Source organism: Electrona antarctica, assembly GCF_951216825.1.
Source record: "Electrona antarctica genome assembly, chromosome: 23".
Taxonomy (NCBI): domain Eukaryota; kingdom Metazoa; phylum Chordata; class Actinopteri; order Myctophiformes; family Myctophidae; genus Electrona; species Electrona antarctica.
In genome coordinates, this window is record NC_136804.1 from 18,130,858 (window position 1) to 18,157,995 (window position 27,138).

General features: G+C 44.0%; 3 protein-coding genes across 3 annotated transcripts in view; 2 read left to right on the top strand and 1 right to left on the bottom strand.

Annotated features, from left to right (window-relative positions):
• LOC306916397 (F-box/LRR-repeat protein 14-like) overlaps positions 1–3,465 on the bottom strand; it is a 3,893-nt gene extending 428 nt beyond the window's left edge. The window contains exon 1 of the mRNA XM_079494233.1: positions 1–3,465. This exon is cut by the window's left edge and continues 428 nt beyond it. Coding sequence (XP_079350359.1) covers positions 1,366–2,571 — 1,206 coding nt within the window. The 5' untranslated portion in view covers positions 2,572–3,465 and the 3' untranslated portion in view covers positions 1–1,365.
• The window catches only part of LOC306916542 (adiponectin receptor protein 2-like), a 214,212-nt gene that overhangs the window by 149,537 nt on the left and 37,537 nt on the right, over positions 1–27,138 (top strand). The gene's annotated exons all lie outside the window — the stretch shown is intronic.
• On the top strand, positions 9,784–26,866 carry wnt5b (wingless-type MMTV integration site family, member 5b). The gene is made up of 6 exons (XM_079493928.1): positions 9,784–10,346; positions 12,316–12,403; positions 12,638–12,797; positions 17,973–18,265; positions 24,267–24,425; positions 24,740–26,866. Exons 1-6 carry the CDS (start codon positions 10,237–10,239, stop codon positions 25,037–25,039), a joined length of 1,110 nt encoding a protein of 369 aa, XP_079350054.1. The 5' UTR covers positions 9,784–10,236; the 3' UTR covers positions 25,040–26,866.

Genomic DNA, 27,138 nt, shown 5'->3' on the forward strand with positions numbered 1-27,138 from the left:
ACACACACACACACACACACACACACACACACACACCCCACACACACACAAACTGTCTTTTCAACAAAGTATTTGTTCAAATCAAACGCGCACTGACCCAATAGAAGCAGAACCCATCCCTACACCCATCGATATGACAACAGAAAGATATGTTTAAAATTAAGTGAAAAGAAGTAGCATCCATGATTCAACATGGTTCCTCCTAGTTTATTAGAAACAAAATAAAAAACTCTTTCCATTTCCTTGTGAAACTCCTCTTCCTCTCTCTCCCTCGCACAGGATTTCAGAGAGGGAATTAACAAAGATAGTTAGCTAAGCTTGTAGCATTGTTTCCATTCTCTAGCTAGCCTCAGGAAAAGTGACAGATGGAGGAAGAGAATGACAGAGAGACGGGGATGAGGCAGCTAAAACATTTCGTTTTCTTCCTGTTTGTCTCTGTACTGTGACTGTCTGTCTATAAATCCAATACAATTCAAATGTGCTTCATTAACAACACAGAAAACAAACCAAAGCAATGTTGCCAAAACAGATACAGTGTCACAATTTAAGAAATATATTTAAAACTTTCCATTTGTCTCCAGATCTATTTGTCGTCTTGTAAGAACAAACAGCTGTCATTCCCGCTCAGTCACTGGGTGACATGTTCCCATTGGCATACAGTAAAATCCTCTGTTTATTTAACTCTAGGAGTGTAAACAAATTGACCATGCATATGGCTCCATTTGTACATTCTCAGAGGTAAATCCACCACTGAGTGAGTATTTTACTGTAAATGTGTCAAAAACTAAAAGTCAGCATAATGATGTGTTATCGTACAACAAATTAACAAAACAGATACAAAATTAAAACCAGGTGATCAGACACATCTGTTAAAGGAGAACATGGCCACATATGACTATGTTCCATGTCTTTGACCATTGTACACAAATAATCGAAAACAAACAGTGTTAAATTGTCACCAGAAAGTAACATGTAATGTCTATTGTCTAGCTTATAGTGATATAATAGTTTGGTGAAGCCAAACCTCAATGATGGCTGCAGGGGCTCTTAACCACTTAATCCCCTATTCAAAGATTTTAAAAATAAATAGCCGATCTAAAAGCTCACAACACGTAGCATTGCGACATGTTGTGACCTTGTAGATCTTCCACTTTTTTTATTTAGTTTATGACATGCCAAAAATAGGGATGCCAGGATTAAAGTGGTTAACTCACCAAACAAACATGTTTATTCTCTTTTTATTTTAAATAAACAAAAACATCCCCGCCCACTCAAAGCCCCACTTCTCTCCTCTCTCTGTCCTCATCCTCTCCTTCCTCCCTCTGTGTTCTGTCCCCTCCACAAACCCCTGCCCTGACCTCTTCATCACCTGACCTTCTCACTGCTCTCTGTCATCTGCCACAGACCCAGGTTGAGCACTTTAAGGCAGGGGAGCTGTGTGATGCGTTCAAGGCCCCTCTTTGTTATTTTGGTACATCCGTACAGGTCGATGCCCGCCAGCTGGGTCAGGTGGTCGGCTATGAGCTCCAGGCCCTTGTCCGTGATGCGAACGCACTGTCCGATGTTGAGGGTCCGCAGCTCGTGCATCTGCCGCACCATGCGGTTGATGCCGTCGTCGGAGATGTGACACGAGCACAGTGACAGCGACTTGAGCTTGTAGAGGCCCTGGGCGATGTAGGCCAGCGACTGGTCGCCGATCTTGTCGCAGAACGACACATCGAGCCCGGACAGCCGCAGCGTGCCCATGGCGAGGTGCATGGCGCCCGTGTCACTGATGTTGTCACAGGAGCGCAGGTTGAGGCTGCGGAGGGACGTCATGTGTGACAGGTGGACCATCCCAGCGTCAGAGATGCCTCCACAGAAGCTCAGGTTGAGCACGTGGAGGCGTCCGAGGCCCCTGCTGATGTGCTTGAGGGACAGGTCAGTGAGCTTCTGGCAGTCCTGCAGGGTCAGCTGCTCCAGGTTCAGGCAGCCCTCGGCCGCGCTGCGGGTCATCCCCGACAGGTGTCCGATCCCCACGTCCGACACGTGGCGGCAGGAGCGCAGGTTGAGGCTCTTGAGAGCGTGGAGGCCCCAGGCGATCAGCAGCAGGCCCGTGTTGGTGATGTTGCTGCAGCCTCCCAGCTCCAGAACCTCCAGGTTCTTCAGGTACTGGGCGATGCGCCCCAGGCTGGAGTCTGTGATCTGCTTGCACAGGCTGAGGTTCAGCGCCCGCAGGGACGGGATGTCCTGGACAAACGCGTGGCCCAGGCCGTTGTCCGTCAGGTTGTAACAGCCGGACAGGTTCAGGGACTCCATGTCGGGCATCCCCTGGATGACGTAGCTGAGACTGCGACGCAGGGACAGGATCTGAAGTCGTCGGATGCCCCGGGCCTGCAGGCTGGGGAACAGAGAGGGGTTGGAGCGACGGAGGTGGAGCTTGGCCTCGACCCCCCGCCACACCGACTTGTGATACGAGGCGTCCCGCCACGATACGCACACCTGGGCCACCCGACCTTTGTCCCGCACATCCAGATAGCTGAAAATCATGGCCAGAATCTCCGGGAAGAGGCACAAGATGTGCGTCTCCATTGTCCTTTAAAACCCAGGCATATAAGCAAAGGATGGAGCCTGTACACACTCCACGGGAAATGGGGGGACCCCAAAAGATGAGGTATAAACCCCCTTCTGTTTGAAAAGAAAAGTAACAGCAGTCCAGTTTATCCACAGCAGGCCAAACAAACAGTAAAAACACGTTTTTTTTATCCCGTTTCCGTTTCTTCCTCCCTAGTATTAGGTATTTCTCACATCTCTTAACTGTGAGGGATCGATCCAACTCTTACAAACCCACGTGATCCGGCCTGATTGCGCAGTAGGATTCAGACTCAAAAAGAGGGAAAGAACAGAGCCCCCACTCCCACCTCCCCAAAAAGAAAAGAACCCCTGTTCGTTTCTTTCTCAGTCCCTCGGTCTCTCTCCAGTCTCCACCAAAAACGCACAGAGGAGTGTGGACAGTGGGAGAGAGAGAGAGAGAGAGGGAGAGAGAGAGAGAAAGCGGGGGAGGAGAGGGACGAAGGAAGGAAGGGGAAGGAAGCGTTGGTCCTCCTACCTCCTCTCTCTCTCTCCTTCTTTCTCTCTCTCTCTCTTTCTCTCTCTTTCAGACGACGGCCCCTTGTCTTCTCTCCGCAAAAAACTCCTCGTCCTGAAGGGGGTCCAGGCGCTCGTCCATTCTCCACATAAATAATAACAACAATAATAGCATGTAATAATAGCGTCGTGCGCCTTTTCCAATCAGACGGGGCAAACGGTGCAAATCCGAATCCAGCTCCCTCTCCTTTTCCCCTCTCTCTCTCTCTCTCTCTCTCTCTCTATCAGATGAAAACGAGAGCGAGGTTTAGGGTTTGGAGTCTCGCAGCCTTTGTCTGCTCTTTTCAAACCGACTTGGCAGGGTTCGAACCACTGCGCGTCGGCGGGGGTCAACGTAGCGACCGTTGTTCGTTTTCTCTCCAAAAAGCGGGAGTGCAATCGTACATTTCGCCATTTGCAGCGTCAACACAACGTTGTGAATATGTTTCCCCCCGTTTCGGTCGATTTATGTAACGAGGGTGCCGTTAAGAGGGTCGTGGGTGTAGATGGCGGACCCCGCGGTGTGACGCACATAATGGTTTGGTCCGCCTCAGCTGGAGCGCTGCGAACAGTTTCCCTTGGAAACCAACTTCTTCACAATTCACTTCAGTATGAGGCCTTAACCCTTCACACACACACACACACACACACACACACACACACACACACACACACACACACACACACACACACACACACACACACACACACACACACACACACACACACACACACACACAGAGAGAGAGGTTTTGGGGACAACTTTTAGTCCAACCTATTTCGGGTCACCAATTTTGTCCCCAACTTTACATGTCCAACGTGTGCCAAAATGTGTACCTGTGAATTTACTTGGACTCTGTCTGATTTAATGTTAGACAGAGTCTAACAATTCAATTCGATTCAAAGGAGCTTTATTGGCATGAGAAAACATATGTTTACATTGCCAAAGCAAGTGTCAAAATACAATAAAACAGTTGAAAATGGAAAAAGTATGTACAGTTGGAGGGGTACAGCATTTTGTAAACAGATATGTCACATTTCATGGTTATATACATGTTATACAAGGGTCACTGAGTGATCTAGGTCGGATATGATCCTTGGCCTGCTGTAGGTGACAGGTCTACTCATATAGTGTAGCCTAGGCCTGCATCTAATTAGTGACGGAAGAGGTAGGCTACTCACATTGTTTTAATAAAGTATCAATAGCCTACCACAATGTAGAAATACTCTGTATTTACCAAAAGTAAAAGTAGGCTACTCATTTTGCAGAATGTCCCATTTCAAGTTTTCAAAATGCCTATACAAATCTTTAGAAGAGAAAGCTGAAGTGTAGACTAGTGGTTAATTTATGTTATTTAATTAAAAACCCACAAAGTATAGTTAGGCCTATACTTTCCAGTTCCACCACTGCTCCTGATGAACTTTTAACACACTGCCGTTTCACCTGTGTGTGTGTGTGTGTGTGTGTGTGTGTGTGTGTGTGTGTGTGTGTGTGTGTGTGTGTGTGTGTGTGTGTGTGTGTGTGTGTGTGTGTGTGTGTGTGTGTGTGTGTGTGTGTGTGTGTGTGTGTGTGTGTGTGTGTGTATGCATTCTGGAGCAGAATAAGAGTGGGGTCGGGTGTCAGAGATAGTGACTTGCCTAGTGAAAAAACAACCTTCCATTTTATGATTCTTTTGGGATTGAATGCTATATTGTTACTTTGTATTTTTCTATAGTCTTGTCTCTTTGGCATCAGTATTACTATTTAATATCATTAAAAGCTAGGCTAGGCCACAGCTAGCCTGTATTCTGTTCCCAGTAGGCAATGTTTCTATTCTGTCAGTATTATGCAGCATTAGTAGATAGTATTGTATTCTATAGGTGTTGCATGGCTATTACTCATGTCCTCCAGGGACAGACTCTCTCTCTCTCTCTCTCTCTCTCTCTCTCTCTCTCTCTCTCTCTCTCTCTCTCTCTCTCTCTCTCTCTCTCTCCCTCCCTCCCTCTCTCTCTCTCTTGCTCAGTCTCTCCCTCCACCAATTCAATGTTCAATGTGCAGTTTAAGTACACCCCCTTGTGGTTGTGTAGACACATCACAGTGTGACAGAGCCTTATCCTCCTTACTACTAAACTGGTTCTCATCTTAGACTCCAACTATCTATTATTTCTATTCTACTATTTAATTGCATTATAGTGTCCATGGATACACGCCATGGCCAATCAAGTGACCGGAACCAGTAGCCTATAAATAGTGTGTAAAAAAGCCGTTTGGCAATCACCTGTCTTGCTAGTGTGACCTGCCTATACAGCCTATACCGGCCCTATAGACCTAGAATTTCCCCCGGGCAGAATTATCCCCCCATAAATAAATCCTAAAATATTGGGACGAAGTAAATGCAATAAATACATCTGACACTGCATGGTCTTAATATGATTAGCATTTCTCAGTGTAAGAAACTGTTGGCCCCCTGGCTGGGCACAGACTTGTAAAGACTACACAGAATGCCAACACCATCTTAACAGAACTGCATCCCAACAGGATTTGAAAGATATATTGCTATTTTGCACTTGCTTTTCGCATGTCCCTCTAAAGTCATAGATAAACTGCTGCGATAAACACACATAAAAGATACCGTATAAGGGTTTCTTTCTTGTTTGACATCTACAAAGTGAATATTTAGGCTATTCCTTCAGTTTTCAGTAAGACTTTTGGGGCTTTGCCTGTATTGACATTAGTGACTATAAGCCCTTTGAAATGCAAACTAGGCTAACTGCAAATACAGTAGTATTGACCAGTGTTTCCCAAACAGTAGGTCCCTTTTTTGGTTTCCTGCATTCCTACATTCCCAATAAAGCAAAATCATTTATGAAATTAAAATAAATGTCAATGATGTTTTCAGTAATTTCATGACAAAATCAAAGAAGAATCAAAGGCATTCCATAAATTAGAAAACTTTTTTTTAAGAAGTAATGAAAATAGCCGTTTTGAGCTTGTATAGATCTACTATAACCTAAAAAGTTTGGGAACCACTGGTGTAACTGTAGAGTAGTGTAGACCATTGTTGACACCAAAATTGCAGTGCACTGCTGATTTGTGAACACACCCACTACTGCATTGGCCCCAGAGATCCTTGGGGTGTTCCAAATTAACCCATGTCTGTAACTCTGAGAGTGTAAAATGGTTCCTGTCATGCATTTGGTTCATTCCTTGGAATTAAAAATAACCACACTACTTCACCTCTCCTCCCACATTGGCACACAAGCGTGTCTCCAAAATTCCAAACATATTTAAAAACTTGTGGCTGCGCCTCACTAAATTATCAATTTGCCTGCACGTTATATTTTAAGATGAATAATCAGTTGGAGATTTGAAGTGGAACGTGTAGCCTACCTCAGTCATATTGCAGGTCCTTGATGAAATCCATGGTCAGGTTCCCTTTAGTGTTTGCTGTTATTTTAATACATACGATACGGTATGCTGCGTTATTGGTTGCGTAAACTATTTAACAATTTAAAAAAATGTGTTTGCTTTATCTTGTCTATCCTATTTTTTATATTATGTTTTTGTGCCCTCGTAAATATAGTTGTTATAGTTGATATTACATGTTTATTTGTACAAAACTCAAATAAAGTGTTGATGCTAGATTAAATCAGCAGAGGGCGGTGTTCCCCCCCTATCTCTCTCAGTGTGAGGGTCTCTCTTTGTCAGCCTTCTGATTGGTCCCTGACTGACTAACCAGCAGGCTCTTTCTGCCTTGTTGTCTCCACCAGGCCGAAGCAAGGGGCCAGTGAGGCTATTCAACGTTGAGGCGCTCGGCCCTAGTGGTAGGAGGAGGGACTACAGGCGGACCCGTGGATTCATGACCGGGAAACCCCGTGCAGCTGGGCTTTAACATTGAGCGCTCGGTTGCACTTCCGCATTTGACCACCAAAATTTGGTGGTCAAATGCGGAAGTAGACGTTCTGAGACGGTACTTCCGGCAGTCTTCCGGGTGCTTCAAAACGCCACTGAGCAACTTCCACTGACATGAATAGCTGGGGGGGCGGAGCTTCGCGCCAGTTCAGTCTCTATCCTTTTATATACTCTATGGGCCGAAGGCATGGGGAGAGAGTATGTTTTGCACTCCGTCCGTCCTTCCGTGTGTCCGTCCGTCCGTCCGTCCGTCCGTCTGTGACCAGCTAATCTCCGGCACCGTTAACCCGGTCGATGCCAAATTTTGCACACACACTCCCTGGATGCCAACGATGAACCTCTGCCCCAAAATTTCCAGAACGGCCTGTTATAGCGCCACCAGGAGGCCGCTTTGTGCAAAACAAGTTTTTGGACAGTACACCTACAGATTTTGTCCAAACATCACGCAAATTCGTACACAGTCTCTCTAGAGCCATTCAACGAAACGAGTCTTTCAGATTTCTCAGACTCCATCCTGATTGGCTAAGATTGGCTTCCAAAGTTCGCAGGAGTGCTCAGTTTCAAACAAAATGCTGCAAATCATTAACACATTGTGTGATTTCCGTGAAGTTGTGCATGCACATTCCCACTAGGCCGAGGAAGAAATGCCACGTGCACATTTTCAACTCAGCCTCATGGTGGCGCTATAACTGGCCGAAAAGTGTTTTTACCTCTAACTGCACGGATCTGTGGATAACTTTGTATGCCAACTCCCTAGAGGCCAAGGAAAAACCTTTTCCTGGAATTTTTCACATCTGCTCTTTAGAGCGCCACCAGGAGGCCGACATAACACATTTTCTAATTATTACTCCTTCAGATTGTATCCAAATTTCACGCAAATCGCTACACATGCTCTCCATAGTCATGTGATCAAGACGGGTTTGTTTGATTTCTCATAATCCACCCTCATTGGCTACGATTGGCTTCTAAACTTTTCAGGAGTTGCCCGCTTTGTACCCGTTTTGTACAAATCGCCACAACTGCTCAACGCAGCGTCCGATTGTGGTGAAACTGTGCATGCGTATTCCCACTAGGCTTTGGACGAAATGCCACTTGACAGGTTTCAAATCAGCATCATGGTGGCGCTACAACAGGCCAAGCCACGTCACACACACACACACACACACACACACACACACACACACACACACACACACACACACACACACACACACACACACACACACACACACACACACACACACACACACACACGTTTATATTGCTCCTAAACATTTTGCCAAACATCACACTCAGTCACTCACACTCCTATCCTCCTAGAGGACCTGTGCCCAGAAGGGCACTTTTTCTAGTTCCGCCCTGGTTCCACCTTGTTTATGTTGAATTTGTAAAAACATCATTTTTGGAAAAAAATAAAATGATATGCCCAGTCACCATGCTGCACCTGTGATGTTCCTTTTTACTGACACCACGTTTAAAATAAGAATTTAGTGCACAGAATATCAATATGAAGCAACTGAAAAACATGTTATTTCAATGGTAGTGGATGGAGAGAGAGGATTTTTGTCCAACCACGAAACAGCAACCAATGGGTGCGAAGAGTGGCAGTGCCCATGGCTTCAATTCAATTCAATTCCATTTTCAATTCAAGGGCACAGTACACAGTCATACTGTTTTTTCATATAATATTCTAAACGATGCAGAAATACTTCAATCAGAAAATAGTACAAATACTACAAGTGCTACAAATAGTAGCCTACAATCATGGTAGCCTACGACTATGCAATGGTGATAAAAAAGATAAGCCCTTATAGTGCTTATTTCCATTGTGGTGCTGTGTATTCAATTCGTAGAGATAGAGAGTTAAAGACATATAGGCCTACACCAATATACAATACTAGGATATCATCAGCATTAGGCCTACTGTTATCATGCATATTGGAGACTGTCAAACGAGTCATGCACGTTTTTTTCCTTCTTTCTGTGTGTGTGTGTGTGTGTGTGTGTGTGTGTGTGTGTGTGTGTGTGTGTGTGTGTGTGTGTGTGTGTGTGTGTGTGTGTCGCGCGCAGGGGCGGTGGAGATCCACCGGTTCTATTATCATGCACAGACAGCTCGTGACACATCCGCTCCACAATACCGCAGGCGAACCGGAAACAACCAAAAGTTAAACAGCACCTATGGTCAATTAATATATAGGCTATGTGGGAAATGGCCTAAATAGGCAGGTGATTGTAGTTGAATATAGTTGAAAAAGTAGGTCTAGGCCAGGCTTAGCCTATAATGAACTGAACAGATCTTAAACTGAATGAATTAAACTCCAAGTTTCATATAGGCTTTAGATCAAACTTTTCCCCCCTCTACCGATACTCATGATCCGTGTGTGTGTGTGTGTGTGTGCGTGTGTGTGCGCGCGTGCGTGTGTGTGTGTGTGTGTGTGTGTGTGAGAGAGAGAGAGAGAGAGAGAGAGAGAGAGAGAATTCAAGAATGTTGAACCAATAACAGTTTTGTCTTTTGGGCTCTGGTCTCATACATTCACTAAGGTGGTCCACGCGCACGCACGCACACGCGCGCGCACACACACACACACACACACACACACACACACACACACACACACACACACACACACACACACACACACACAGAGGGAGACTCACACCTCTGACCATTGTGTGACAGTAAAATAAAAAAGAAGGGGTGGTCGGACGGAGGGGAGAGAGAGAGAGAGAGGGGCTAGTATTTAGTTAGTAGTAGTAGTAGGCTTTTAGGCTAGTGGTGTTGTAGGACTATGCGTGTGTGCTGCTCAATTAAGGATTTAATCTCGTCGTTAATGGATTGTACTTCATCTACTGGTAGCCTACAACTACAGCAGCACTTCTAACGTTCTCTCCCGACCGAGAGAGAAATGAGGAGTAATACGGAATAAGTGAGAGAATCGACAGTGGGTCTAAATAATTTGTTAGTAAACAACCGGCCCGGGACATAGGCTACGTTGCCGCAGATCGACTGAACTCCAGCAAACAAAAGAACGAGCTCTTTGTAATAAAATTAGTATTATTTAGCTACTTTTGAAACATTTTCATTTTTCAACCTTTTCTGGAAAGTATCTGAAGGACCGATCCGGAGCAGAGAAACGGAGACAGACATACACGGGGACCTTTGAACCCACAGAGACACCCTGCGATCTGTCCACAATCCACATAGGACCAGATTGTCCAGCCCACTGAAGAGACCGAACATGGACGCTGCCCCTACCCGGAGAAGAAGCGCCGGAGCCGGGCAGCATCTGCTGCTGGTGACCGCTGTCCTCCTGCTGGTGGCTGTGCAGGTCGGAGCCAACTCCTGGTGGTGAGTGAATGTCTGTCTTTGTCTTTCTGTGTACTGTGTGCGTCTCCCCCTAGTCTTATCAAATACAACAGTTACAGACAGTATGCTTTTTTTTATTAACCACTTAATCTGAGTTGGCGCTGTAGCTACTTTTTTCCGATTTTGTCCGTAACCGATCTTCAAGCTCACAGCGCGTCGTGTTGCGACGCGTTGTGAGCTTGAAGATCGACTATTTTTGGCCAATGTTGGCGTTAAAGTGGTTTATTAAGTGACAGCTGATCAGAAACGCTACTATAGACTTTGTGTCTGTAGGTGGGGGGTTCGTGCCTTGCTGTCCCGGTCTAAAGTCATGTTGAAGCGAATGGAACAAATGTGAAGCGTGCTGTCACAATATTTATCCTGGGTGAGCCCCAAATGGTCCTGCTCCCTGAGTGTGTGTGTGTGTGTGCGCGCGCTCGTGCGTGTGTGAGTGTGTGTGCGTGCGCGCGTGCGTGTCCATGCCATGGGTCCAAGGGGAGTCAGGGGACCCCAAGTTTTAAACCCGCAATATACTGTTCTCAACTGTTCTGTTCAACTCTACAGTCCAGTTGAGCTCCATTAATGTTCTTTAATGCAGGAATGTTAGAAATAATATACTGTGTGTGTGTGTGTGTGTGTGTGTGTGTGTGCGTGTGCGTGTGTGTGTGTGTGCGTGCGCGTGCGTGTGTGCGTGTGTGTATGTGTGTGATAAAAAGTTGTTGTGGTGGTTGTCAACTCAAATGAACACCCATCTTTTCTATAAAGTAAACCATTTTCTGTTTAATGGCTTATAAAGGAATTCCTTCAAGAAGTCCTGGAATTCCAATGTGTTACTTTAAATGTTTTAATGTGCTCGGGGTTTGAATTAAGTTATGGAAAAATGCTTCAATGGAGGTGATTGTCTTTAGTGTCATGGTCATGATTATTCTATCCCTTTGTTTGCTGTGCTTTCTGTGTTTTGTTGTTTGAATGTTATGCTATCTATATGCTGCTGCATTGTCTGTAAAGGAAGTCAAACAAAAATAAGTTTTACTCTTATGTACCTGTACAGTACACAAGATGTAACAATAAAGTACAACCTTCAACCTTTGGTGTCACTACAGAGCCGTGAGGTGACTACTGTACATGCACCTTGCAAAGTGCTTCAATGTGACTGAAAGTTTGTACAAACCCTGCCCACCTGTCAGCCATGCATATTGAACCCCAGTACTCTATTCCAACCCTTGAATGTTCTCACTTGAAGCATTTGCTGTTGTACTGCATGGGTCCAAATGGTTCATAATATGCACCCCAGATGGTTTTCTTTTTTTTAAAGATTTGTTTTTGGGGCTTTATTTATTGATAGTTGATAGGGAACAGTAGACAGACAAGGGGGAGAGAGATCGGGAGTGACACGCGACAAAGGCCATCGGGCTCGGGAGTCGGACAGACGGACACACACCGGACAGCACACCGTCCGGCTGGCTTGGCAGCCTAGGTGCCCAGACGGTTGAGCTAACCGTCCGGGCCCCCAGATGGTTTTCTGGCAAAATTAAAATATCCATAGACATGTATATAGGCCTACCACAACCACGTCTACTGTTGGCCACTGGTAGCTGACCAGTACAACAACCACAGTCTTCTACTGTTGGCCACTCAGATATCTGTATCTTCATCAGATACAGATATCCTGATGAAGACTTAGATAAAACTCAGACATTTATACTTGGTTGTGCAACAGAAATAACACATAATACAAGCTCACAATGCGTCGCAATGTAACATTAGAGTTAATGCCTTGCTCAAACAATACATTCATTATAATTGTTTTATCTGAGGATGGAGTACGTTTGAGGACTAGACCAAGCAAGACTTCCTGGATTTTGTTTTGTAATAATTGTATTGTGACTTTCCAAACCTCAAGTTAGCCTAACAATATGAACTGGTCCAGTAGCACCAGTAAATGACAATGGGTTATTTTTTTGTGTTTCAGGTCTATGGCCTTGAGTCCTGTGCAGAGACCAGAGCTGTACATTATAGGAGCCCAACCTCTCTGCAGCCAGCTGACTGGTCTGTCCCAGGTAAGGATCTGTTTGGATTCTGCTGTCTGTGGACATGACTTTATGTCAAAATTATTTTCAGCATTAAATGTAGTGGATTACTTCATGCTAGTAGTTACTCTTTATAACCGGTAACCAGTTAACCAGTTTGACAATCTTTTAGAAAATCTCCCTCTTTTCGCTCTGTCTCTCTCTTGTGTGTCTACTCTCTTCTTGGATGTCCAACTTTCACATGATAACATGTTTGTTCTGCAGGGTCAGAGGAAGTTGTGCCAGCTCTACCAGGATCACATGTCATTCATCGGAGATGGGGCGAAGACGGGCATGAAAGAATGTCAACACCAGTTTAGACAGAAGAGATGGAACTGCAGCGGTATAGACAACAACTCTGTGTTTGGACGAGTCACACACATAGGTGAGCAAGAACTTATACTGGATAATTAACCACTAACACTAATAAGTTCAGAATTGTTTTGTGTGTTACTAGTGGCTACAATGACATTGCCAAACGGCAGGGTTAAAGTGGTTAACAAGTTGCCTGAAAGCCCAAATTAAACAAAATCAAATCACTATGAAATGGCAGAACAGAGAACAGAGAAAATCTAATTGATCCATTTTCTGTTAATTACAGTATGGTGTTCTCCTGTGAAGTTGTTTCTAAAATAGCATTTAGCTGAGTAGCTCGCCAGCAAGTTCCATTTGCACACCTCGCTTCAATCAGTTTGCGCACACAAATCAAAATATGCTTGAGATGGTAAATAGCAAAGCTGTATCTGTTCAGAGGCAGAGAATTCTGCGTTTTCATTGTAGCAGGATTGAGGTTCCATTTTGGCCCAGTAAACGTGCACCCTGTTGATCCACTAGTGGTTCTCAAATTAAAGTGGGATCCAAGGGGGTTCCAAATGCAGTCTGCAACTCTAAAACGGAACCATTTGTACTCTCAGAGTTATGAGGGGTCCTTGAAATGTTTGAGAACCACTAGTCTATTCTGTTGGTCCAGCAACCCTTGGTCAGTACTGTAGGTAGGGGTCTGACATGTCTCCTTGAAGTTACTCTTCTGGTTGTCTGCACCAATCTTTCTCCTCCATAGCAGAGGGGTCTGACTTGTCTCCTACCGTCCTGTCTGCGGTACTAGTCAGTTCCATTGTTTCACTGTAGGCCACACAAAGCTTGTAGATTGGCTATTTTCAGCACACGACACTGTCGTGCGACAAAGTAGCCTAGTATAAATCAAGCTTTAGTCGTCTGCTTGCAGCTGTCAACATTGTTGCTTGAAGGCTCAGACTAGAGTAATAAAAAATGCACTTATCTTCTGCAAAGTTTCACTATACTCTTTTATTCTTTTTTATTCGTTGTTGTTTATGTGCACCGCTAGGATGAGAATGCTTCATCCTGTGCTAGAACCTCAGCTACAGCCAAACTAAAAAGTGCAAATCACGCTATGGTATAACTTTGTTACGGCTGGCCCCAATGCAGGCTATTATAATGCCCCACCCCCCAGTGAATGCTATTTACAAGTTTTGAAGCACACAGGATGCAGGAGGCAATCTGTTGCTCAGGGCAAAATATCAAATATGCGCCCATGTGGACTTAACATGCAGAACACAACTACACAAGTATGATAAAATGCCTCATGTTGATGTCAGCTATTTTAACCCATTAAAATCGGGTACTGTGTCATTTTAATTTTTTGCGCTGGCTATTCAAAAATAGCAGATATACAAAGGTAATATATATCAAGACCTATTGTAGTTTAATGCGAGGTGTTTACTTATTTTAACACAGGCATACTTTGGGCCCAGCCCATCCATAGGCACTGCCACTACGGCTTAACAATCAGTGATTACAAATCACAATTGTTTTGGTTTACACCAGACCACACTGCTCTGAGGAAACCTCTGTGACCACCCTGGCAACATTTCCACTAAAGCAATGCGTTGTGAGTTTGTAGATCGGCTGTTTTTTGTTGTACGGCGAACGGGCGAAGGGCATACTGTCCCTCCATCTGACTGTTAATCACAGTTCACTGCATTTTCTATAATGCAAATAACATTTATAATAAAAACACATTTGTAACACCAATGTTGTTTGGTCATTTACTATAGCCTGGTTCATAGAGGTTTTAATATCTAGTATTATTATATTATTTACTTATAGCTACCTGAGTAAACATAGCTAATGCATTTCCACAAAGGCTTATCTTTATAAGTTTAACAATGTGAGTAGTAGACATTTTGTAAACAATTCAAATGTTGATAGACTTCAAACAACCAGATAGCACTCAAACAATTATGCACTTCAAGATAGTTAACATTAGTATGATCCCATTCAACCAGAATATGCTATAACACACAAGTAAGAGAATAATTGACAGAAGAATGAGTTGACATCCGTCAGGATTCAAGACAGCTAGGCCTTTTAACGATCAGGTGTTGTGATCAAGCTTGCAGATCTGCTATTTTTGTTCAAATGTTCAAATTTCTTTTGCTTAGTTCTGGAGGTCAACCAAATAGGCTACATTTAATTTCGGGTGTTCTTGACATGAAAAGTTGTGCACTAATAGCCTAGATAATAGCAACAAACATACTTTTGTATGAACACTGTTTTGTAGAATCGACCTCAGGTCTTAATAATTGGTTAAAGCCCCGCCGAGGGAGAGCCATGCAGTTTCTGTATAGCGTGGGGACGGTGGGGCAGCAATGCATGTAGTTCACCCCCTGAACATGACGCGTATGTATCATGTCGCAGGTAGGCTATTTCTTTATTCTCATCGGTACGGGGTCCGTGTTTTGTGTTCGTTAATGCGGTAATTCTCAACGGGGGTCGGCCGGGGAATACCGCACGGGTGTGTGTGTGAGCGAGAGAGAGAGAGTAGAGCAGTAGAGTAGAGAGAGAGACACCTCCATGGTTCCAAACGGATTTGACACCCACTCGTCGATGAGGAGTTTGACCACAACCCCCGCTGGGCATTAGCCTATGATACACACACGCACGCGAGCGCGCGTCCACATATACATAGAGAGAGATCGAGGGCTACTTTTTGGACACTATTTGCGATTTGTAGGCCCCTATGTATGCATAGTAGTAACCTATAGATTTTCCTCGGAACAGGAAAGTACCCTATATGCTTTCTCTCTTTCTCTCTCTCTCTCTCTGTCTTTCTTTCTCTCTCTCTCTCTCTCTCTCTCTCACTCACTCACTCACTCAGCGAGGCTTCATCTCAGGTTAAACGCGCTTTATTGACAGCCTGGGCAATGGCATTGTCAATTTGTCATAAATTAAAACGAAGTAGGCTAACAAATACATTTACAAACAATAATATAGGCTACTAATAGGCTATTAACTCTCGCTGGGTGTGTCTCTCTCTATCTCAATTCAACGGAGCTTCATTTACCTCTCTTTCAGTTTTTAATACCAGTGAGTGAGTCTTGCTCTGTCTTTTGAAATGCGTTGATGAGTTGACAGGGTGTCGGTACATCCGGACTGTTTGAAGTCTGCTAACCACAGAACCATAACCCCCAGCCCCCCACCCCGCCCTCTCTCTCTCTCCCTGTACTTTATGGGCGAGTTGAATGAGAGTTCACACGTTGTGGTTGGGGTTTCCTTTCTTTTTACGTCGCCAGACGCCATACCTGTCTGACTTGTTGATTCCATGTTGTTTGTAATGTTAGCAGGCGGTGAAAGAGCATTGACATGGAAAACAACTTCCTTCTCCTCCTTGTAATCCCTACTGTTGGTTGTTATGGGTTAGCTTGATCTTGGCTCTGATCCTTGTAATGCTTTACTATGTTGCGTGTGATGTGGATAGGATCTTGTAATCCTTACAGTTTGTTTGCTTGTGATCTAATCTAGGACCTGATCCTTGTAATCCTATTTTACTAGCTATTAGTTCAGATTGTAATGTCACTGATCCTTAACTGCTTATCAGTGATGGAATTAGTAGTTGCAAGTAGTATACTAGTATATGTTTTACTTAGGTAAAAGTATCAATACCAATATAGAGATACCGGTAGCACTATTCACTTGACTTGAGTAAAAGTTCAAACGTATTGAAATCAAATTGTACTATAAAAGTACCAAAAGTAAAAGTAGTCATTATGCGGAATGTCCCATTTAAAGTTTTCAAAACGGGTCGAAAAAGTGACAGGGTTGTGAACTTGTAGATCGGCTATTTTCAAATGGCCGAAGTACTGTAGGGCTGAAAGTGGTTAATGTATGTTTTGTAATAATAAGCAAAATCTATAAACTAACTAGCAACTAAAAGTAGTATAGAATATTGGAAATTAGTAAAGTAAAGTAAAAACAAAAATACTACAAATTGTAGGCTACTTAAGTATGGTACTAGTAAATGTACTTTTTAAAATGTAGGCCTACTTACTTTACACCTCTGCTACAGTATTTGTTGACTGTAATGTCACTAGGATCTGATCTTTGCAGTCCTACTGTTAATTGTATCTAGCATTTGATCTTGTAAGATATCCTACTTACTTAAGACTTGATGCCAAATCTACAAATGCCTTCTACATCATCAGTAGTTCTCAAACTTTTTCGTACCAAGGACCCCCAAACAATTTAAAGATTTTTCAAAAATGTTCAAAATAGCAGAACTACAAGCTCACAGCGCATCAACTTCATGCTACCCTGCAAGCTTGCACATTTTTGAGAACCATGCACACTGCCCTAAATCCTAAGAGTTTTCTGAAAAAACATATGTTGCTAGCTAAAATGACACAGATGCTCTCCCGGTTTTAATGAGTTGACCAGACTTGAATATGAGATGAGGGCAGGGGGGTTGGGTCTGCAAGATTCCTTTCAGACAGATAGAAAAACAACAAATAGTTGCTAGTTAGACTGCTGGAGTGCTCAGTGCTCACATTTCTCAATGAAACAAGAAACAAAATGGAATTCAGCACAATCAACCAAAGCTATAAGGTGCCATATGCTTGCAGCATATAAGAGAAGACATGGGACAGATGAAAAGAAGACAATGTGTTGGATTGGGATGAGAAGATAATCTTTGGTTCCAGTATACCTGCCAGCTAGTGGGTATACTGGTTTGTTTCCCCAATCCATTATCCCACTCTGTCAGACACATGTGTTTATTTTCCAATGCCAATTATGCCATACACTCAGTATGAAAAAGTTCAACAGTGCAACTCAGGTCTGTTTGACTAAGATTAGAGGGTTTAAGTGGTAAACCCACTGCTCCCCGAGTGCCCATACATGGCCCTACTGCTCCTAATGGTTAAGATGGGTCAAATACACCAAAAATAACACTTCCTGAACGGCCTGTGAAAAGCAGTCTTTTTATACATAATATTGTGTTGGCAGTCCAACCCAACTAGGACCGCATATACATCCAAACAGAAATCTGACATCTGATTGCATTAAACGATGTTAAACAACGTTAAACTCACTTTGCCACCCTCTATACTAGATAGATCTGGCTAGGCTTTTTGCCTATAGTTGCATAATTTCAGATACCGATCTTGTCAAAAAAGTCAAATAATGGCCAAATATATTGGCTCTAACAGTTACGGTAGACCGTCTTGCTGATGTCCTTTGTGTGTGTGTGTGTGTGTGTGTCCAGCTTCCAGAGAGGCAGCCTTCACGTATTCCATCAGTGCAGCGGGCGTGGTCGACGCCATCAGCCGTGCGTGCCGCGAAGGAGAGCTGTCGACATGTGGCTGTAGCCGTGCAACCCGACCCCGCGACCTCCCACGAGATTGGCTGTGGGGCGGCTGTGGCGACAACGTGAATTATGGGTACCGCTTCGCCCGGGAGTTCGTGGACGCCCGAGAGCGAGAGAAGAACTTCCCCAAAGGGTCAAAGGATCACAGCAGAACTCTGATGAACCTGCACAACAACGAGGCTGGAAGACAGGTATGCACATGCAGTAGTACACACAAGAGCACCTACTGTATACAGTATATGCGATAACACACACACGCACGCACGCACGCACGCACGCACGCACGCACGCACACACACACACACACACTATACACCCCTGAGGCACTAGGGCGGCAGTGGCTCTGGTGTAGAGTGGCCGATAGGGCGGCCGGGAACTCCCAGTTCGTCCTTGAGCAGGAAGCTCTTTGAACCCCTAATTTCTCCCGATGTGTAGGTTAGTGCCTTGCATTGCTTCCTCCGCCATCGGTGTACGAATGGGTGAATGTAATGCACAATTTGGATCAAATTGAAAGCGCACCATTTACACAAACACAAGAGACTGCGGAACACTAAAACACACTTTTATGTTTATTTAGTATTTGTATTTTATATTTTTAGCCTTACAGTCCCTCTTATTCTTATTTTTTTGATTCAAGGTAACTGCATTTTGTGGGAAGTTTGAACAAAAGAATTTCACCGACGCTTTTATACCTTGCATACACTAAAGCAATTAGCAGTTTACAGTGATTTTACAACAGCTACGAGGCGTTGTTAGGAGCTGAGTGCCTAAAACCCCCTTAGCTGTTTTAAGATCACTGTAATCCATGACCTCACATGGTTTACAATACACAGCAACAAATACTTCAATCATTTAGATATACTGTATATAATGTATGTATTGTATATAAATAATCACTCTTCCACGAAGCGGTGTAGTCCTTCAGTGCCATTTTAGTAGAGCAGATGCTTCCGCATCTGTGTGTTGCACAAAGATGCACAAATCCAGTGTTCCAGTTCCAATTTTGTGTGTCTACGCCACTTTTTAACAGGCATGAAACATATGGAGAACCTGGTTTTGCTCCATTTTGGTGATTGTTTTAAAATATATAGACAGATCTTTCTCAGCACACCAGGACTGGAAACAGGGAATGAAGCCTGTAGTCTACCCTGTAGTATACACATTCCAGATGTCTTATTGAAGGAAATGTTCCGGTTTGTGTAATTAGATATTAATTAACTGTAGTTTCATAGAAACTAATTTCCTACATGCTGAGTTTGTGTGTGTGACTGTGACTGTGTGTGACTGTGTGTATGTGTGTGTGTGTGTGTGTGTGTGTGTGTGTGTGTGTGTGTGTGTGTGTGTGTGTGTGTGTGTGTGTGTTATTTATTGGGCCATTTGGTAGAATGCCCTTGGAGTCTGGTTGGGTCAACAGGTCACTTCACATTCCTCTGGTTCACACGCATGCACGCACGCACTCACACATGCCCGCACGCACACACACACACACACACACACACACACACACACACACACACACACACACACACACACACACACACACACACACACACACACACGCACATGCACACGCACACGCACACACACACACTTGCACGTGTGTAAGTAACTCAAAGGTCAGGTTCTGGAGAGTCTGTTTCTAGTCCCAATACAGCTATATAGAGCGGGTGTGCGTGCGTGCATGCGTGCGTGCGTGCGTGCGTGCGTGCGTGCGTGTGTGCGTGCATTAAGCAGGCAACACTTGATGAACAGTAAACCGCTGCATGGTCGTTTACATATTTTGCAGCATGTACTGCCTGCGGGCCTGGTGTGCATGCATGCGGCGGTCACAATTCAAACATCGTCAACTTTGACCCCTGTGTGTCACTGACCTTTGAAAGCGTGCCCAATCAGAGTGAACGTGTGTGTGTGTGTGTGTGTGTGTGTGTGTGTGTGTGTGTGTGTGTGTGTGTGTGTGTGTGTGTGTGTGTGTGTGTGTGTGTGTGTGTGCACACGCATTCATATTGAGTTCATATAATGAAAAGCATAAAAACGACTTTTAAGCAGACCATGTCAAAAGAAACACTTAATACCGTAACCACTGAAACCCCAGCATCCTTATTGTGGGGAGGACTTTCGCAGAAAATAACAGATCGACAAGCTGATGATTTTCAGCTGATTTTCCTCGAAGATATTTAACGTAGAGCGCAAACAGAAAATACACTAGTATAGATCCCTGAGGGACTCCAGTAAACCAAAACCAATAGGTTTTAAGTGGTCTGTTAGTTAACCCACTATTACAAGGGCTGTGCCTACTAGTCATGATGTTAATCATTTTGATCTGTCCACTTAACTGGAGACTAACCCAGTGGTTCCCAAACCTTTTCACGTTAAGGACCTCCAAATTGACACTCATTAGCCCGGGGACCCCCCCCATTTCAAAATATATGCCAAAGTCCCATAAGAGAAGATTTTCACGGTTCTAGCAGTGATTTTCAACCATTTTAATTTCAAGGACCCCCGGTTTGCCCTGAATTAGGCTACGGCTAAATTTCTATCTCTGGGAACCCAATGTATATTGTAAAATCAAAGTAAATTTAACTCAGAGTATACAAATTTGGTTTCATTTGTACACTCTCTGAGTTACAGACCCTTAAGGTTCCATTTGGTTCCTAACTATCATTTAGCTGGGGACCCCCTGGAACTCCCTCAAGGACCCCTAGGGGTTCCCGGACCCCAGTTTGGGATCCTCTGCTGTAACCAAACCTCAGTAAGTTGGAGACAGCCAGAAAGAATGACAAATATAACGCTCCATAACGTTGGCTGTGGTGCTCCAAACATGTTACTGCCTTTATTTTATTTGAATTTCATTTATTTTATTTGTGTGTGCAGCAGGAGAGAGACAAGGAATGGAGAGAGTGAGCATGTAGCGTATCCGCTTTGAACTAAAATCAATGAGCCAAGTGGGATTGATAACACAAACGCACGCACGCACGCACGCATGCACACACACACACACACACACACACACACACACACACACACACACACACACACACACACACACACACACACACACACACACACACACACCTCATGCTGGATATTTTCCCTCCATCCTTTTTAATGTTTGTTGTTCTTTGTCTTGTGTTCATCCAAATGGAAGAGAGGAGAAGATGAAAAGAATATGAGAGTGAGAGAGAGAGAGAGAGAGTGGAGCAGCATTCATTTTGTTTTCGCTTTTTTTTCCATCTCTCTGCGTGAACAGGACGAGACAGGGGGCTTTTGTTGAGGTGACAGGGGTGTGTCCTTTGTATGTGTGTGTGGGGTGGGTGGGGGTTTGAGAGTTGGTTGACTGTGACAGAGGTCCATCCCTCTCTCTCTCAAACACACGCATGCGCGCGCAGCCGCGCACACACACACACACACACACACACACACACACACACACACACACACACACACACACACACACACACACACACACACACACACACGAGAGAGAGATCAGTAAACACTGTATGTGAAAAGTCAAAGGTCATGAATAGGGTTGTATTGTTCATATCGACAATAATTCTACCATAAATGTTTCTAAATGATAAACTGTCGAAACCAAACAGTTTATGATTTAAGTACTAGAGAAACTTTAAAGAGAGTCAACGTTGTCTGTCTTTGCAGAACAGACGGTGTTGTCTCAATAGGACAGACAGTATTTGTTTCTGAAGGACAGACATGTAGTCTGTCTCTGTAGACAATTGCTGCAGACAAGTCTTTCATTCAGTCACTCTCTCTATCTCTCACACACGCACGCACGCACGCGCGTACACACACACACACACACACACACACACACACACACACACACACACACACACACACACACACACACACACACACACACACACACACACACACACACACACACACACACACAGTCAGTCAGTCAGTCAGTCATCCGTGGAGGAGCAGGGTCACTGTGTGTTGGACACAATAGAGTGTGTTCAGACAGGGTTAAAGGTTAGGGGTGTGTGTGTGTGTGTGTGCGTGCGTGCGTGCGTGTGTGTGTGTGTGTATACACCCTAGTCATGGCCTACCAACCACCTTGATGTAGTGCTGGATAATGCATGTAGTGCAGCACAGCCCAAAGTGAATGCAACACATACTTAAGTTGCACTGCACATCGTCACATGGCACACTGTATCAGTACTCTGGTTCCCCCAAGTGGACAACAACGGGACTGCAACATGTTCAATGGAAGCTCCCACCACTTCACCCAGTGGTTCTCAAGAGCTTTTAAATATCAAGGACCCCCGTAACTCTGAGAGTGTACAAATGGAACGAAACAGACGTGTGGTTCCATTTGTGCACTCTCAGAGTTACACACATGTAAGGGTCCATTTGGAGCCCCGTCAAGGAACCCCAAGGCTCCCTGGACCCCACTTTGAGAACCACTGATTTAACCAGTGAACTACTAGGTAGGTACAGTAAATGTAGTATTGGCCAATCACAAATAGGGACAGTGCCCACGCTAGTTGATTCAACAGTAGAGTGAAGATATAACTTATTTAAACAGCCGGACCCCCATAATAGATGATGTGTTCAAAAATGTAACACACACACACACACACACACACACACACACACACACACACACACACACACACACACACACACACACACACACACACACACACACACACACACACACACACACACACACACACACACACACACACACACACACACTCTCTCTCTCCTCTTTCTTATATTATTTGACAATGTGGGTAATGTTTGACCAGTTTTTCAAGTATAAGTTTGTTGATTGCGTTTGATGCAGTCTTTTTTTTCTGTCCTTGATTTCTTTTGTCACCTGGGGAGGCCCCCCCCACCACCAGAAGGTTGAGAACCACTGAAGTAGGGCATAGATTTACAGGGGGGACTGTAGATACAAGGTTTTTACCCGACAGTGGCAATATCTAGCAATCCTGCAGTGAAAGGATTTAACAGCTTGTGAAGGAACATAAAACAACAGGGAGTCTATGATGTAGGCTGGCCCTATAAGCAGTTGAGAGCTTAATAAACAAGTAGAAAGACTTTAAAATCCACTCTGGAAGACACAGGGAGCCAGTGTAGTCTAGCTTAAGACTGCAGTGTTCCTTCCTTTATGTTTTTTTGTAGTCTGGCAGCAGAGTTCTGAATCAACTGCAAACCTTTCATTAGACTTATTTTTAGGAAGACCTGTAAAACGTTCAGTAGGTTGCATGAATACATTTCCCAGCATCTTGCCGAGTTAGTAATGGTAGGACAAAGTTGCTAGGAAAAAGTTTTCTGCACAAGACTGTATTTTGTTTGGCTTTGATGAAAACAAAACGCCTGGTCTCCGAGGCTAGGCTTTGTTTGATGGGTGGGAAGGGATAAAAGTTATTTTGTGTTCGTGTGTTATTACATGTCACCACCAATAGATGGTAGCAGTGTAGAATAAACAGCTGATTTATAACTAATGCTACTAGCCAAGGCTGCATTTACAGAATTAAGGCCGCCTTGAAAATGTAGATTCTGGTTTTCAATTTGTACATACATCTGAGTCTTTATTATTTCACGCTGGAGTAATCATCACTGTGTTTTGTTCTGTGTAAATGCATTCAAACTTCCCTGTGTTTCCCTGTGTCTGTCAATTCAGTTAAATTCAATTAATTGCCAAAGCAAGTGTGAAATAAGAACAGACCAAATGTGTGTACAATTAAAGATATTACGAACTTTTTAAACATGCTGGGTAATACTGCAACATTGCAATCAAATGTAGTAGGTTAAATGTACTTAAAAATACAAATAAATACATCCAGAATTACAGATAGCTAAGATAGAAAAAGTCAGTTTGTTTATTATATGCACTGAGATCTAGTACTACTATAGATTGACAGTCTTTATGGTGGTTGTAATGGAGGTTTTTAAGTGGCGCACACCGCTCCAATGCCTGGCTTCATGTGTCTCAGGTATTCTGACACTGTTTAGGGCCGAATAGCACTCCAGTTTGCTCTCAAGGGTTACACACCGGCATTCCGAAGCTCGTTATTCCGACGCACCGCCATTCCAATGCGCTCAATACTAACCCTAATAAACCGCACGTGAAAGCCACGTAGTCAAGAGTGGTGGTGCGTCTGAATGCCACTCTGTTCCAGCTCTAAAGCTCTGTCTTTCTTTCTGTCTGTCTAGGCGGCTTACAACTCAGCTAGTGTATCCTGTAAGTGTCATGGCGTCAGCGGTTCCTGTAGTCTGAAGACATGTTGGCTCCAGTTGGCGGACTTCAGACAAGTTGGAGATCTCCTGAAGCAGAAATATGACAGTGCAGCGAGCATGCGCATCGGCAGAAAGGTACAGAAACATCACATGTATACTTCAACTGCTATACTAAACATCCAATGTAAATATCTTATTTAATGGGACGTGTTCAGCCAGAGGCAGGTCTGGTCTGGGGAATTCTTGCAATTCAGGAAAGGTTGACAGATGACTTAAAGTAAACAAAAAATAACACTTACAAATTATTCTTTTTAACAATGATGTTTTTGTTATTGTTAAATAATAGTATAATAATAAAAGTTAAAAATGACAAGAATGCCGACAACCCCCCACACACACACCACACACACACCACTTACCATATCTCTCACCTCCTCTCCTCTAAACAGGGTAAACTGGAGCAGCTGGACAGACGGTTCAGCGCCCCCAGTCCGGAGGACCTGGTCTACCTGGACCCCAGTCCGGACTACTGCCACCCCAACGCCACCACGGGCTCCGTGGGAACCCAAGGCCGTCTCTGCAACAAGACTTCCGAGGGGGTGGACGGCTGCGAGCTCATGTGCTGTGGCCGCGGCTACGACCACTTCAAGATCTACAAGCACGAACGCTGCAACTGCAAGTTCCACTGGTGCTGCTACGTCAAGTGCAAACGCTGCTCCACCCTCGTAGACCAGTATGTCTGTAAATAATCACCACCAGGAAAAGCTTGTGTTCATCTAACTCTGAGAATGTGAAAAGGGAACCACATGGACCCACAAGGGTCCTTTTTTACAATCTCAGAGTTTGATGAATTTTCAGTTCAGATGTGGAAATAGTGGGGGTTGGATTGAGCGAGGCAGAGGTGGATGCCAGATGAAAGGATTCATGGATGAGAGAGGGGTGGAGTGATGCTGATAAAAAGATGGATGAGAGAAGGAGGGCTAGATGGATGGATCAGTGTGTAAACATCTCACAGATGGACAAAAGGGTGGAGAGCGAGATGGAGAGAAGGAGGAGAGGACGACTGGGAAGAAAGAAATTAAGGAGGCAAAGAGCCAGGAATGCACAGAGCGATGGATGGACAGAAAAGGAGAGGATAGTGATTTCTACATCAACTGGACTCAGTCTTTTAAAATAAAGACTTGTATTCCCTGGTTTCTTTCCACAAGTGACTCATTTTGTCGTGATGACAAAAAAAAGAACAAACTAACTTTGTTTTTATTTATCCACTTCCACCCCTGCTCTCTAAAGTCTCTCTAAACAACACTTTTCTACTGTTGGCCACTGAGAGCTGACATGTTTATCGAACAGCTGGACTCTGATTGGCTGTCTGTGTGTGGACCAACAAAACAAACCCACATACATACACGATGCACAGCAAGATGTCATCGTGTTTGCGTGTCACTGAACATTTGAACTTTAACCCTGGAAGTGAAACCCTTGCAAGCACTGACATCACGTGTGTGTGTGTCTCACATGTCACATGCCACGTTCAATTCTCTCTGGAATAAAGTGCATGCGTGTAGCTGCACCGATGACACACACACACACACACACACACACACACACACACACACACACACACACACACACACACACACACACACACACACACACACACACACACACACACACACACAGTCACATACACACTGAGGAACTGAACGGACCGGCGCTGTTGTTTGGTTGGATCTGTCGTTCTCTCCACTTGGCAGAGACTTCTTCATTCATAATAGATTCGCGTTTTGTGATACTGATAATGTACCTTGTTAAATCAACTTCACAGCAACAACATAGTGAACTTCTGAAGTTCTGTGTGTGTGTGTGTGTGTGTGTGTGTGTGTGTGTGTGTGTGTGTGTGTGTGTGTGTGTGTGTGTGTGTGTGTGTGTGCGTGCGTGCGTGCGTGCGTGCGTGCGTGCGTGCGTGCGTGCGTGCGTGCGTGCGTGCGTGCGTGCGTGCGTGCGTGCGTGCGTGCGCGCGCGCGTGTGTGTGTGTGCGTGCGTGAATGAGTCCATCCAAATTATTGTTGGTGCCAACATCAAGTATAGTTCATCATTTAATGACATTTAATGTGTATACTTTTTGATTAATATAAATAAAACCAAATCTCTATAATGAATCTCAGATTACCACTTGAACCCCAGCATCCCTTTTCTGGCAAAATAGCCTTTTTTTGGGAGGGTGGGGGGGCTAAGAGATTCGATGTAGAGTGAAAAAAAGAATACAAAGTACAGTTGCAACACACGTCCGTTTTTACTAAAAAGAGGGTTTAAAACAGCAGTTCCTCACCCTGTAAAGTCTCTGCAGGACAGACTGTTTCCTCTGGTCCAACGCAAAATAGAACAGAATGTGGCATAAATAACAAATACGTGTGAAAACTTTAAAAAAAAAAGAAGAAGAAAAAAAAAGAGGACTGCAAGTTATTATGGATTACTAGTTTTTAATAAATAAATAAATAAATAATAGATCAAAAAAAGAAAATATATTTTCTTATTGATTGTGTTGGTTTGTGTTTTGCATTTTGTACTGAGTATAATTGTGTATCTGTTGATAAAAAAAACTAAAAAGAAATCTTGTGTCCTGAACTTGTTTCTTTCGAATGTCCAATCAGGGCCCACTTCCTCACACAAGTCGTCCAATCGCAGCTAGTATAACTGTTGGAAAGTGACCGCAAGTGTACAGATATGGTGGTGTGATTTTGTCTGTCTTTTCCTCTCAGTTCTTTCCCATTTTTTAAATGTCTTATCTCTCCTACACTCTCCCTGTCAGCTTTCTTACTGTCTGTCTGTCTCTCTCTCTTCTACACTG